Below are 13,350 nucleotides of genomic sequence, written 5' to 3'. Positions count from 1 at the left end.
TCTCTCTGTCTCCAAAATAAATAAACGTTAAAAAAAAATTAAAAAAAAAAAAAGAATATTTTTTAATAGAAATTGAAAATAAAAATGAAGTCTTTCTCTTTCTGAATTCAAGAGAAAGAAAAGAAATGAAAAAGAGAAAAAAGAAAAAGAAAGGAAATTGTTTGAAAATTTGAAAAGGTGAATACACTGAAGTAGACTAAAATAAAATGATGGAAGTAAAGTAGAATTTGAAAAAATTTACACAAAAGTAAAAAATATAGTAATAAAAATTAAAGAAAGTTATTTTTAATAATAATTGAAAATAAAAATGAATTTTTTTCTATATTCAAGAAAAAGAAAAGAATTGTAAAAGAGAAAAAGAGAAAAAAAAAGAAAGAAAATTGAATAGATGAACCTGCTAACAGATTGCAGTAGGACTGAAATTGCTTCGTTTTCCCCTAGAAGTCAGTCTATGTACCTCTTTATAGTCCATAAATTAAGTCAGCGGTGAGACTTGTGTTCTTGAAGAGTGAAGTTGGTCCAGTTGGGTGGGGTAACAGCTCTGCTCTCCACTAGATGGTGTTGCTAGCCTACTGGGGTGGATTGTTATGGAGCTCATAGGTGTGTATGCACATGTGCGGGAGTGGTGAAAATGGCGCCACCAAGCTACCCAGTCTGTTCTCCCTGATCAGCAATCACGCACCCATCCTCTGTCTTCAGCTCTCACCCACTCCCTGCTTTTTCACTCTCCGTGACCAGGCCCCAGGTAGTACCTCTCTCCCAAGTTTTGTCTCAGATGCGGCTGTTTTCCCCAGCCCCTTATGTCCAAAGGACTGTGGCTTTGACCCGCTCCAGCCCTCTGTGGGAGGGTCTCACTGAGCAATGGCCGAATATTGGCTGCACCCAGGAATGCCCAATGGACCCTGTTGTCGCCGGTGCCCCGAGACTGCGACCGGGTGCCAGTCCGTCCCAGAAAATGTTTGTAAGACAGTGTAGCAGCAGCGTTGCAGGGATTATGGAAAATCACAACACACATCGGCTCCAGGCTTCACCCTTAACAACCTTGCCCCAGCACCAGCGAATGTGGCCGCCTTCTGGGGTAGGCTGGGACTGGGTGGCTTCAATAGTTTCTGCCAGGTGTCCTTCCAGCAGTGGAACCGCTTTTCCCCATGTGACCTGAGAACCTCCCGGACCCCAGTCTGTTCCTGGGGATTCCCCTTTCCCACCAGAGCACTGCCAGTTATTGAGCTGCAGAGTTGCAGCCTTTGTGCTCCCCTTGTGTACAGTCTTAATGGAATTTAAACCCTCTCCTTTCTCCCTTTTTAGTTTAGTCCCTGTGGCTGTATCCAATTTTCCATTTTCTCTCCAGCTGCTTTTGGGGAGGGGTGCTTTTCCCGTATCCCCCCCCCCCCCAGTCTCTGTCCTCTCTCCATTCGCAAAAGCACCTCCCTTCCTGCGCCTTCTCGCTCCCCAAGTTCACCTCTCTGCATCATGTACCTGCTCAATTCTGCGGTTCAGGTTGTGCAGATTGTTGTGTTAATCCTCCAATCAGTTTTCTAGGTGTGTAGGATGGTTTAGTGTTGGTCTGGCTGTATTTCAAGGACGTGAGACACACACAAAACTTCCATACTGTTCTGCCACCTTGGCTCCTCTCCTCAGCACCTTCAACTTTGAAGTGACTGATCAAGAGAGTCTTAACTAAGAATAGATATACATGGACATTAACTGATAACACTTTCCAAAGGGGAACATTATCCTGACATCCTGACAACCATTTACAACTCAAATGATTGCTTTTGATTACAACTTTTTTCATTCATGAGAGAGGCTTCATAGGAGACAGGGTTCCCTCTACATACCCCCCTACACACACACACACACACACACACACACACACACACACACACTTCATTATTTGATAGATAAAAAGTAGCAAATGTACATAATTTTTTAGAAAGTATAAGTGATAGTTATGCAATTCATATAAATAGTGCCTTATAACATCGTGCTTTAGGAATAATAATGGCAGTTTATCAATCCCATCTGTTTCCAGGCAAAGGAAGAAAAATTTCAACATGGCAAAAGTCCAAAAGCTGATGCAATCTAAAGATTTGCTTTCTAAAGGTCTCCTGTAACAATTGACAAATTAGCTGGAAAGAGGTTTTAAACCAATACAAACTTCAACTAACAGTACCCATTTTTCCAAACCCTCATTAACACTGTGTATTATCTATAGCAATTTGATCAAGAATGGTATACCCTGTGTTACTTTAATTTATATATATTTAATTATAAATTAGATCAAGCTCTTTTCATATAAGAAATTTCTAGCTGTTTCTCAACTACTCTTATCCTTTGTCCACTTTTCCCTAGGTTGATGATCTCTTTCATCTCGATTTGTAACTCTCTTTATATAATAAAGATATTAGCTCTTTGTCATATGTGTCAAAAAATTTTCCAAATCTATCATTTGTATCTTAATTGTTTTTATATTTTAGTGGCTTAATAGAAAGTTATTTGCATGTACTCAGATTCATCAATGTTGTTCTCTACAGCTCTGGTTGTATGTCTGGTTATAGCTCCTGTTCAAAGTTCATTCCTATTTTAAGCTTATTATTATAAGGGTATTTACTTATTATTTAAATACTTATCTGGAGTTTATTTTGTTATAAGGAATGAAATATCCAGCTTTATTATTTCTTTTCTAATGACTTGTCAGTTATCTCACTGGCAATTATTAAATAATCCATTTTTTTCTTGCTGATTTGAAATAACATCTTTGTAACATAATAAAATAAATTTTCACAAGTATTGGAGCTTTGTTTTTTAAAATTCTCTCCTTTCTTGCCTTTCAATTATTGTACCAGAACCATTTGTAATTTATTTAAGTATCTGCTAAAGGCTTATCTCCACCCCCTCCATTACTTTTCTCTTTTCAAATTGATACCTGGCTATTGTCACACATTTATTTTTCCAGATTTACTGTAGGATTACTTGTCAAGATCCAAGATGCAGTAGGAGGAAAACTCTATTGCAATATTACTGCATCACATGTAAGATGAAGTGAAAGTGAAAGAATCACTTGTTAAAATATTGAATCATATCATAATATAACAAGGAGTATTTTTCCATTGGATTTTACTTTTAATGTATCTCTCTCGATCCTTAATAGTTTCTGTTGCCTCCTTTGAGATGCCTTCTGCTAGGTTATTCTATCAGTTTTCCATTGCTGCAATAACAAATTACAATAAACTTAGCGGCTTAAAAAAGCACACAAATTTATTATTTTACACTTCTGGTAGTCCAAGATGGTGCCCACTGGGCTAAATTCAAGGTGTTGGTAAGACTGCATTTCTTTCTAGAGACTCTAAGGGAGAATGTATTTTCTTGCTTTTTCTAGTTTCTGTAAGTTCGCCCATTCCTTGACTCATGGCTGCCTTCCACTTTCAAAGCCAGTAATGGCTAGGCAAGTCTAACACATTGCATCACTCTGACACTGACTCTTTTCTCTTTACAATGACTATAATAATGCAGGATGATCTCTCCATCTCAAGTTTCTTAACTTAATCACATCTGCAAAGTCCCTTTTGCCATGTAACATAATATATTCACAGGTTTCAGGGATTAGGATGTGACTATCTTTGAGGGGCCATTATAGTGCCTACCACAATTATCAATGCTCCTTTTCCTAGGGCTGTCCTGCTGTCACTCATTCTTCCCTCCTACCCAAAGATTCTCATTATTATTTTCTTATTATTCCATATTTATATTGTAGTCTTCCATATTTGAATGTCATTGTAAGTCTCTAAGGGATAATTTTCTTGATAATTGTGAGACATGTCAGAACAGTTAAGACCACTTCCAAAAGCTTTTGCCTACTTTGAGTCATTTGGGATTGTGAGTCATCTCTAACTTTGAAAGAGCCATAAACCCGCACTCCCTTGTGTTAGTATTACTGCTCTCATTATTAGAAAAAGGATTCAGAAAGCAGTAAAAGTATGCAGGTAGCTTATCATAATACTAAGCCAACACTTCTATTCTCATCATCTTATTTACCTAATATCTTAAAACTCATCTAAGTCAAATCGCCATTTTCTATTCTCAAGAGACGTCTTGTGTTGATCAGTGTAGGCTTGAAGACTTCCAGTAGCAGAACTCAGCAGCCAGTTTCATACTGGGAAGCATTAATTGTTAGAAAGCCCATCCTGAGCTGAAATCTGTGTCCTTGTTACCATCTGTCCATCTATAGTCTTTCTACCCTCTCAGTGATAGAGAACAATTCTAATCACTCTTCTTTTCAAATACTTGTGATAAATGTTTTCCTGTACCTTTTCATCTTCAATCTTTTTTTCATATGACATGGGTTTGATACTCAAAGTTTTCTTACCCACGTCTAGAGAAAACAGTGCATTTGGTCTTTGCATGTTTTCTAACGTAGGCCCCAGTACCAAATTGAGGGCACCAGGTGTGGTCACACTGAAGTGTTGGTTAAGCTGCTTCCATTTCCTCCATGTGGTTAAGAATAGAATCACATTCACAAAGATGCTGTGCCAAAGTAATCTAGAAAAGCACCTAAGGTAGCCTTCTTTCTTTCCTCTTTTCTTTCTTTTTTCTCTTTTCTTTTCTTTTTTCTTTTCTTTTCTTTTCTTTCCTTTTTTTTTCTTTTCTTTTCCTTCCTTTCCTTTCCCTTCCTTTCCCTTCTCTTTTTTCTTTTCTCTTTTCTTTTCTTTCCCTTTTCTTTTCCTTTAGAGAGAGAGAGAGAGAGAGATCAGGGGAGAGGGACAGAAGGAGAGAGAGAGACAGAGACGGAGAGGGAGAATCTCTCCACGCTCAGTGCAGAGCCTGATGCTGGGCTCAATTCCATGATGCTAGGATCATGACCTGAGCCAAAAATCAAGAAATTAAGAGTCAGACGCTCAACTGAATGAGCCACCCAGGCACTCTGGGTAGCCTTATTTCTGATAAAAAATCACATGATTGGTGCATTCGAGAAACAATTGTGCCTATATCTGGGTCCCAAGTTGTTGCTAAGGTTCTTCATAAGTCATAAAGTCAAGTATCCCTTAATCCTTTTAATGAATAAAATCTGCACCACCTAATAAGGATGGTCAACATGATGCAGTTAGCCTGTCTTTTATGAAATTACTAAACAGGTTAATTCCCAATTCTAATTAGCACAGATGAAGGAAGGGCTGTCACAATTGCTACTCTGAATATCAAACTTGTATTAAATCAGTCAATGTCACATTATCTCTTGAGTATATTAAATTGTCATTCATACTGTCAGCTGTACCTCCTAATTACTTTTTTCATGGTATTGCTTATCTATACACCCTCAAGCTAAATTTTTATAACTAATATATGTGCTAAACCAAAAGACTTTATATTTAATCACTAATAAATTTGACTTGTTAGATTTAGCTTACCACTGGAATTTTAAAACTTTTGGGAGCACAGTGTGAGCAACACATGAAAGCATATTATTTAGGCATTTTATTACTCCTGTTTATTTTGGGGGGGATCATATGTTCTATTAATTTAGTCAATGCTTATAGTATGCATCTTTTTGAAGAAGTATTGTTGGGTCCACACATTGCACAATCAACTATAGCAGGTACACTGAAGCTGACTAAGTAGACTAAACATGGAAGCCAGACATTTCCTCAGGAGCTGTCAAGTCAGACACTCAGGGCTTTAGGGGCCTGTTCAGGATTCAGGGACAGAGCATTTTTAGTCCCTCAAGAGACAGCTGGCAAACACCAAGATAGAGAACACAATCCTAGGTATGCTACTCTTATTTAAAAAAAACAAAAACAGAAACAAGAAACAAGCACAGAAACAAGTCTGGGATCCTGCAACCAGGCATTAGAATATAATTAGAGGCTAAATATCAAGAAAAAAAACAAAAACTGCTAACCAAATTGGAGCCCAATTATGCTAAATTAACTACAATGGAGCCTTGAAGGTGAGTCACAAATTGTAGGGCCAATTTTTTTAATTCATCTAGTCCATCACCAGGATTTATCATCAAAAGTATGTTGATAATTAGCTTGTATATCAAAGTCCAGGCTTCCCACTGTAAGGAAAAAGGCTTGCAAAGGTTAGGAAGTTGTCAAGGCTACATACTACCTAATAACATATGGAGGTTTTTTCTTTCCCTTAGTTCTGACAATAAAGATCTTGTCATAGTCCTTTTTTAAATCTGTGATACAATAATATGAACACTAAAATAGCTGTCACAAGACCTTAACTGGAGCCCTGAAACTTCCATTAACCAGATGCTGAATATTGAAGAAGTCACTGAGGAATTCCAAGCCTTATTTTTTGGGTGGAGATACTAATAACATTGGTAGGCTGGTGTGAGGGCTAATAAGAATCATCTGGGCAAATGAAGTACTATTCACTTTGCAGACTATAAAACAAGTATAAATTGCTATTCTTACAGTGATTTGCATCTATGATAGTTTCTGAATGACATTGTTTCAGATTTCATTAATTCAACATATATTTATTAAGTGCATACTATATGAAAATCATGGTCATAGTCCTTGCCTCTATGGTTTTTTAATTCCAGTGGAGGATGTGGGCCTTAAAATACTAACTAAAATATTAATTATTTTATATATTCATTTTTAGTATGTATTGACAGAGTCCTAACATGAATATGGTATTTTGCTAGGTGATAGACAAGCATGTCTTTAGAAATTAACCTCACTTATCTTATAGATTAATGGGATTATGTTTAACCTCTGGTTTATTCTCCCAGATCTAGTTATTTCATTTAGCATGCTATCTGGATCATTAATGCATCTAATGAAGTCATTTAGTATAGAAACTCTGAGATATCATGAAAAGCCATGTTAAATATTTAAAAAGAATCAACATGTATTATGACTAGAGCATTTTATGTTCTCTCTAAAAGTTATGATGAAAGTAAATGAGTTGATTTTGACATAATTTACTAGCATAACCTTATGCTAGTGTTTGAAAGTGAATTGGAAGAGGAACAGAGAAGGCAAGGAGACTAGTTAAGAAGTTGTTATAGCAGTTCAAGTGAGATACAGTGGTGACCTGGACCTAGGGTGGTAGCAGGAATGGAGAGAAATGAAAGTGTTTGAGGTATTATTCAATGATGAAGTAAGGGACTTGGGGATTGACTGGGTATAGCATTGAGGAAGAATGAGGATGGAAGAACAGCCCCCAAATTGTTAGAGTGGCTGGTGTATGGCAGTACAATTTACTGACAGGAAACAAAGGAGAGGGAATGATTTGAGGAGAAGTTGACAAAATGTTTAAAGATTGTTCTTTAAAAATAAACATGAGGATAATTGTGAATGTTTTGACAGAGATGAACATGAGGGGAGACTTATCCTACCAGATAGTAAGATTAATTTTAAGGTTTCAGTAATCAAAACAGTGTGATTTTGGTACTAGAATAGATTGACATATGGAACCAATTAGAAAGTCCAGAAACAGATTCAATTAAATGTAAGCATATGGTATATACCTATTGTTACAGGAATTCTATTTCAAAAGAAATAGTTGAATATTTAAACACAGGTATATGCATAAGAATGTTCCCTTAAAATCAAAACATCAAAATTTCAATATGATAAGATTCACTAAAATACATCATGACCATGTGTATACTGAGACTTAACCTTAAATTTATCATGTAGACACATATTTGTCATTGAAACTTGTTCAGAATGCATTATTAGAAGTAAATACATATCAGAATACAAAGCATTACATATAATACATATACATATTTATAGATAATATCTTGATATAAGGATATCTTGATATCAATCTCTAGCACTTAGCATAGTCCTAAGTATATATGATAGATTCCCAGTTAATATCTGTTGACCAATAATGCCTGGTATATGAAATTAAGGTCTTGTGAAAAATCCCTTGAACCTTCATCCCACTTTGGGTGGGAAAATGCAGTGTCCTCCTCAAGATTTCTGTAGAACCTACAGGATATCCTGTCTTGGTTCTCCTGATCACCTCTTGCTGTAAACTCCTGTATGTGTAGAACTCTTGATCATTAATTTTTCTCACCTTGTGTCTGTTCTTGACTCTCTACCCAATGACTACATACCATGGTTAGTTGTACAAAAAGACTCATTCAGAATGTTAATAGCAAATTGTGCTTAATAATAAAACACCTAGGAAATGTTTAAAAGTCCACTGTCAGGAGAATCTGTAAAGTATTATTGTATACCTATACAGTGAATTCCGTTACCACTTTGAAAATAAATGAAACTCAGAAACTTTATATTGATTGAAAAAGTCATAGAAAAGCAAGAATATTTTATACTATTCTTATGAAAGTCAAAAGCATGTAGTACAAAACAATTTATTCTTTATCAATGCTGCTTACATACATAGTTAAATTTCAGCAACAACTCAAGGAACACAAAGTTCAGAACAAATATTAGCCATGGTTGGGGAGGGAGGAGGAGAAATTGGAAAGGGGAGCACAGGTAGGAAGCGTGGGTTTCATGGTAATGTTCTAAACTGAGTAGTGGACACACATAGATTCATCTCATTATTTTATTATATCACATATCCACCCCTCTGTTGAGGGATACTAGTCAGATATTTTGTTGAGTGTGCCTTCTTTAATGAAAAATAATGGCACTTTCTTAGTAAGCAGAAGAGGGTGTATTTCATTGTTGTTTAAAATATTTTTTCTTTCCTTTGCACACACTCACATGTCCACACACACATTTACAGAGGGAAGCAGTCTGGGAGGATATACAGCAAAATGTTACTATTAGTTTCCTGAGCATGCTGTGTTTTCATGTGATTTTTTTCTTTCTTTATATTTTCTAATATTTCTCTAATAAATAATATACTTCATTTTTAAGGAGAAAGCAAAGTAATGCATTCTGTGTGGTTAAATTACAGAGCATTTTTCAAGGCCATTAAATATTCATAGTTCTTTATAAACAGAGTAAAATTTCAATCTAACTAAATCCATGAAGAATGGGTTGTTCTGATTAATTTGATTTTAAGATGAACTAGGGTTTAAGCTAGGGACTTTTTTCATGACTCTTTGTAATCTTATTATCATAAACTCAGTTTTTGCTTTTGACATGTAAAACAGTAAGCAATACCAGTAACGGATAATAATAACCAAACCGAAGAGCAAAGTAATTTATACCTGAACAAGGCATAATCATTTCCCTAATTGATAGTTAGAATTTTTTAAAAAGGACACTAGAGAGTGTTCATTTGATCAGTAAATATTTATTGCCCCTATGTGGCAGGACTTGTATTAGAATCTGGGGATAGAGTGGTGAACAAAACAAATTCCAGCCTTCATGGAGTTTACAGTCATCTGATATATTCACTTTACAATGTGTTTTATAGATAATTTTATCAATAAATAGTTCTACTTAAAGATTTCCAGTAATTAGGAGTTTCTTTTGTTGCTTTCTAGTGTATTTTCAGCTATTGTTACATTAGTGAATTTTTGTTTAAAAGAAAAAAAAGAGAGGTTAGAGAGGGAGAGAGCCAAAGCATAAGAGACTCTTAAAAAACTGAGAACAAACTGAGGGTTGATGGGGGGTGGGAAGGAGGGGAGGGTGGGTGATGGGTATTGAGGAGGGCACCTTTTGGTGCACTGGGTGTTGTATGGAAACCAACTTGACAATAAATTTCATATTAAAAATAATAATAAAAAATATAAGATAAGCAATATTATTAATTCATAGAGCTTTTTTTTTTTTTGTTTTGACTCGGATTTGCCCTTTTTGACTTATAAATGTTGGTCTTTGTTCTGCCTTTAAGAACTCTGGAATAATCTACCATAGCAACTTCTCCCCATCCCTTGCTTTGTGGGAGAGCTCTTTAGGGATAGCCTTTCAAATGTGTTGAGAAAACTATGATTCTGCTGTAAGGCTTCTCCAGGATAGAACATGACAGTTCCTTTCATCATTTCATCTGTGACATGATTTTCAAATCATATACCATCTTGATTGCTTTCCCCTGGATACTTTCTACTTTGTCACCCTTTGTTGTTAAAAATAAATTACTCCCAATTTCCTGCTTTCAATAGAGTAGAGTGAACATAATTGATTCTTTGATGTCTGAGGGTCTGGTATGGTCTGAAAGCAATTACACTGACCTTGAATACTTATTCTACAGTACTGTAAATACCATTATAGAAAAAAATAGGAACTTATACTAAATCTTTACTGAACTTGGGTCATATCTTGGGAGATTTTTTTGAAAATGAGTTTATTTTTTTTCTTGTCTTTTTCTTTTGATAGTGAACTATGCTTTGTAAAAATAACAAACATCAAAAACAAAACATAATTAATAGTGAAATTCACTATGCAGGTATCTGTTTTTCTTCTCTAGTATACTGTGAACTTTCTGAGGGCAAGGATTGTACCTTATTAGTTTTTAAAAATCTTGGGGCGCCTGGGTGGCACAGTCGGTTAAGCGTCCGACTTCAGCCAGGTCACCATCTCGCGGTCCGTGAGTTCGAGCCCCGCGTCAGGCTCTGGGCTGATGGCTCGGAGCCTGGAGCCTGTTTCCGATTCTGTGTCTCCCTCTCTCTCTGCCCCTCCCCCGTTCATGCTCTGTCTCTCTCTGTCCCAAAAATAAATAAAAAACGTTGAAAAAAAAAATTAAAAATCTCTAGCACTTAGCATAGTCCTAAGTAGATGTGATAGATGCCAAATAATATCTGTTGACCAATTAATGCCTTGTATATGAAATTAAGATCTTGTGAAATGAAATGAATTCCTATTTTTAGAATGCTTAAAAGAATCAGTAGTATAGAATTGGACCTTCATTTTATCCTAACCTGAAATGACAAAAAAAAAATAAAATAAAATAAAACCCCTATTAGCAATGGCTCAAACAACAAGGACTTTTTTACTTAAGAAGTCTGTAGTAACTAACCAGTCCTGGGCTCTTTCAGTCCTGGGGCTCTTTCAGTAGCTCAGTGATAACATCAAGGTCCTAGGCTTGTTTTATCCTTCTCTTGCCATTCTTAGCCTATTACCTTTTTGATCTTAAGGTTATTACCTTATGGTCACAACATGCCTGTCCTGTGTGCAGACATCAAAACTGCATCCAGAGAGAGGAAACTGAGGGTGGCTAAGGCTCTGAAAGAGCCCCATTACATGTTTCTTTCTCTGGGGAAAAATATTTTTCCAGAAGTCTCCCTTTTATCTAACTGGCCAAAATTGAGTCACATGGCTGGCTATCCCTAGGAAGCTGGCAAGGGAGTAGAGTCTTGGGAATAACTGTTGATTAAACGACAGTTTATGCCACAACTAGAAAATAGCCATATACTACAAAAAGAGATCATGACAAAGGATCATGAACTTTAGTATGTCAGTGATAAATTCAGGGGAACCGAACTGTTAGGACTCTTCGAAAAAGATCACTGATAATATTGGGGTTACATGATGATATAACTTATTCAAACAGATGAATCAGCATCTCTTAATCAGTTTTGGAAGAACTGATGAATCTGATTATCTTTTCTAGTTTTTATAAATCAAACAAGCTGTGTCTTTATCACAAAGCTATTTTTATTTTTTCTCCTTCCTTTCAGGAGTCCTATCCAAAGAAGAGGAATTACACTATGGAAATTGTACCATCTGCTTCTCTCGATACATTTCCTTCAGAAAATGAGAACTTTCTATGTGATCTAACGGACATAGCAGTTACAAAGAAACCTTGCTCCTTAGAAATTGCAAGGGCCCCTTCTCCAAGAACTGGTAATATTTCCTTTTCTAATATTAATTTTTTGTAGAACGGGTAATATTTCTTACATTGGACCAATTCAGTTTGCATGCTTGTGTGTGTGAAGAGGCATCATTAATATTTTGATTTTCCACAATATTTTAAACATGAAAGTGCCCCAGTATAGTCACACTAATCATTTTTTGCATTTTGAAGTGAGTCCCAGTAAGTCAGTTTTTGATACAATATCTCTTAACTTCCTGACAAGAGTGGTACTGCCTTGGTGAAGGCACTTTGAAACCTTGCAAAAGTGAAAAACCTTTTAGGTCAGATGCAAAACTTGGGGTTCTTTAAGAAAAGAAAACCTTGAGGTCCTTTAGAACTTCATAGCAGATTTGGTAGCAAGTCTTTTAATATACTTTTCTGCATCCTGTTTTCTGTTTATTGAAATGTACTCAGGTACTTTGTATATTTTATATCTTTCATGCTATTTTCAGATCCATTATTTTATTTATTTTCATTATCAATTAGTGTACAAGTTAAGTAAATATTATGCCCATTTTACTGATAAGGAAATTGGAGCTAAGTGTCTTATTTAAGATCAATACATAAGGGGGCCTTTCTTGAACATGAGTATTTGACTATCATTATACCTCTGTTACTTCACCACCGCCTCTAAGAAAGAATGCAAGATAGTAACATGAACTCTATGATGGAGGAATGTTTCAAGTGGGTGGTCAATATATTCAATGCTGCAAAGAAGTTGTAAGAGAAACTTAATAGAGGGATTTTTGGTTTGACAATCCAATTGCTGCTTAATTTTGCAAAGTAAGTTTTATCAGTGATGAAATAAAATTTTCAGATTTCTGGAAGTTAACAGTGAGACACTGGAAAATGGAAGAGTACAGATTACCCTTTCAAGAAGATTAGAAGAAGAGATAGGATAGTAACATGAGAAAAAAGAGGTGCAAGGGAGAAATATCTAGTTTATTTTAGAATAAGTAAGCCTTGGTCAAGTTCAGAGGTTAAAGGAATTTGCTGGTAGAGAGATTAAAGATAAAAACTAAGAAGAAAGAACACAATGGGTAGAGAAGACCCAGACATTACTTCCCCCAGAGAGAAGATAGAGCATTGTTACGAATATAGAGAAATTCTGAACTATGTATTTCCAAATGGATTACATTTCTGGATTAAGATAAAAAGTCATTGGCTGAAAAGAAGAGGTAGATCTTGAGAAGGATTAAAGTAAAATTGAGAGGTGCCATTTTAGATAATAACTGAGAAATTTTATAGAAGTGGACAAATGAGAAAGCATTGAGACAAAGGATGTTGTATGAGTCATAAGCATGCAGAAGGAGGATTTTTAGGATGAGGTAAGAGCATAATAATGAAAATAGTTCAAATTTATTCAGCATTTACTAAGTGCCAGATACTGTTCTAAGTACTTTATATGCCTTATTGCATGTAATTGTTACAATGCTAGCAAGTAATAATATCATTATTACCATTTTACAAATGAAGAAACTGTAACACTGAAATATTAGGTAACTTCCCAGAGTTCTTTGTTAATAAGGGATAGATCTTGGACTTGGATTTGGTTGTCCAACCTGTGCTTTTAAATACTATGTTATACTTTATATTGGGGGATGAAGT

General features: G+C 35.6%; 1 protein-coding gene across 13 annotated transcripts in view; it reads left to right on the top strand.

Moving 5' to 3' along the window:
• The window catches only part of ANKS1B (ankyrin repeat and sterile alpha motif domain containing 1B), a 1,079,287-nt gene that overhangs the window by 394,609 nt on the left and 671,328 nt on the right, over positions 1–13,350 (top strand). For all 13 annotated transcript variants that reach the window (XM_060656669.3, XM_060656668.3, XM_060656666.3 and 10 more), the window contains exon 10: positions 11,567–11,732. In XM_060656669.3, the coding sequence (XP_060512652.3) occupies positions 11,567–11,732 (166 nt within the window). The remainder of the gene's footprint in view (positions 1–11,566; positions 11,733–13,350) is intronic.

The sequence above is a fragment of the Panthera onca genome, chromosome B4 (assembly GCF_046562875.1).
Source record: "Panthera onca isolate mPanOnc1 chromosome B4, mPanOnc1 haplotype 2, whole genome shotgun sequence".
NCBI classification, from domain to species: Eukaryota; Metazoa; Chordata; class Mammalia; order Carnivora; family Felidae; genus Panthera; species Panthera onca.
The sequence above is the reverse complement of the archived record's forward strand: the minus strand, read 5'-3'. Positions and strand labels throughout refer to the sequence as shown.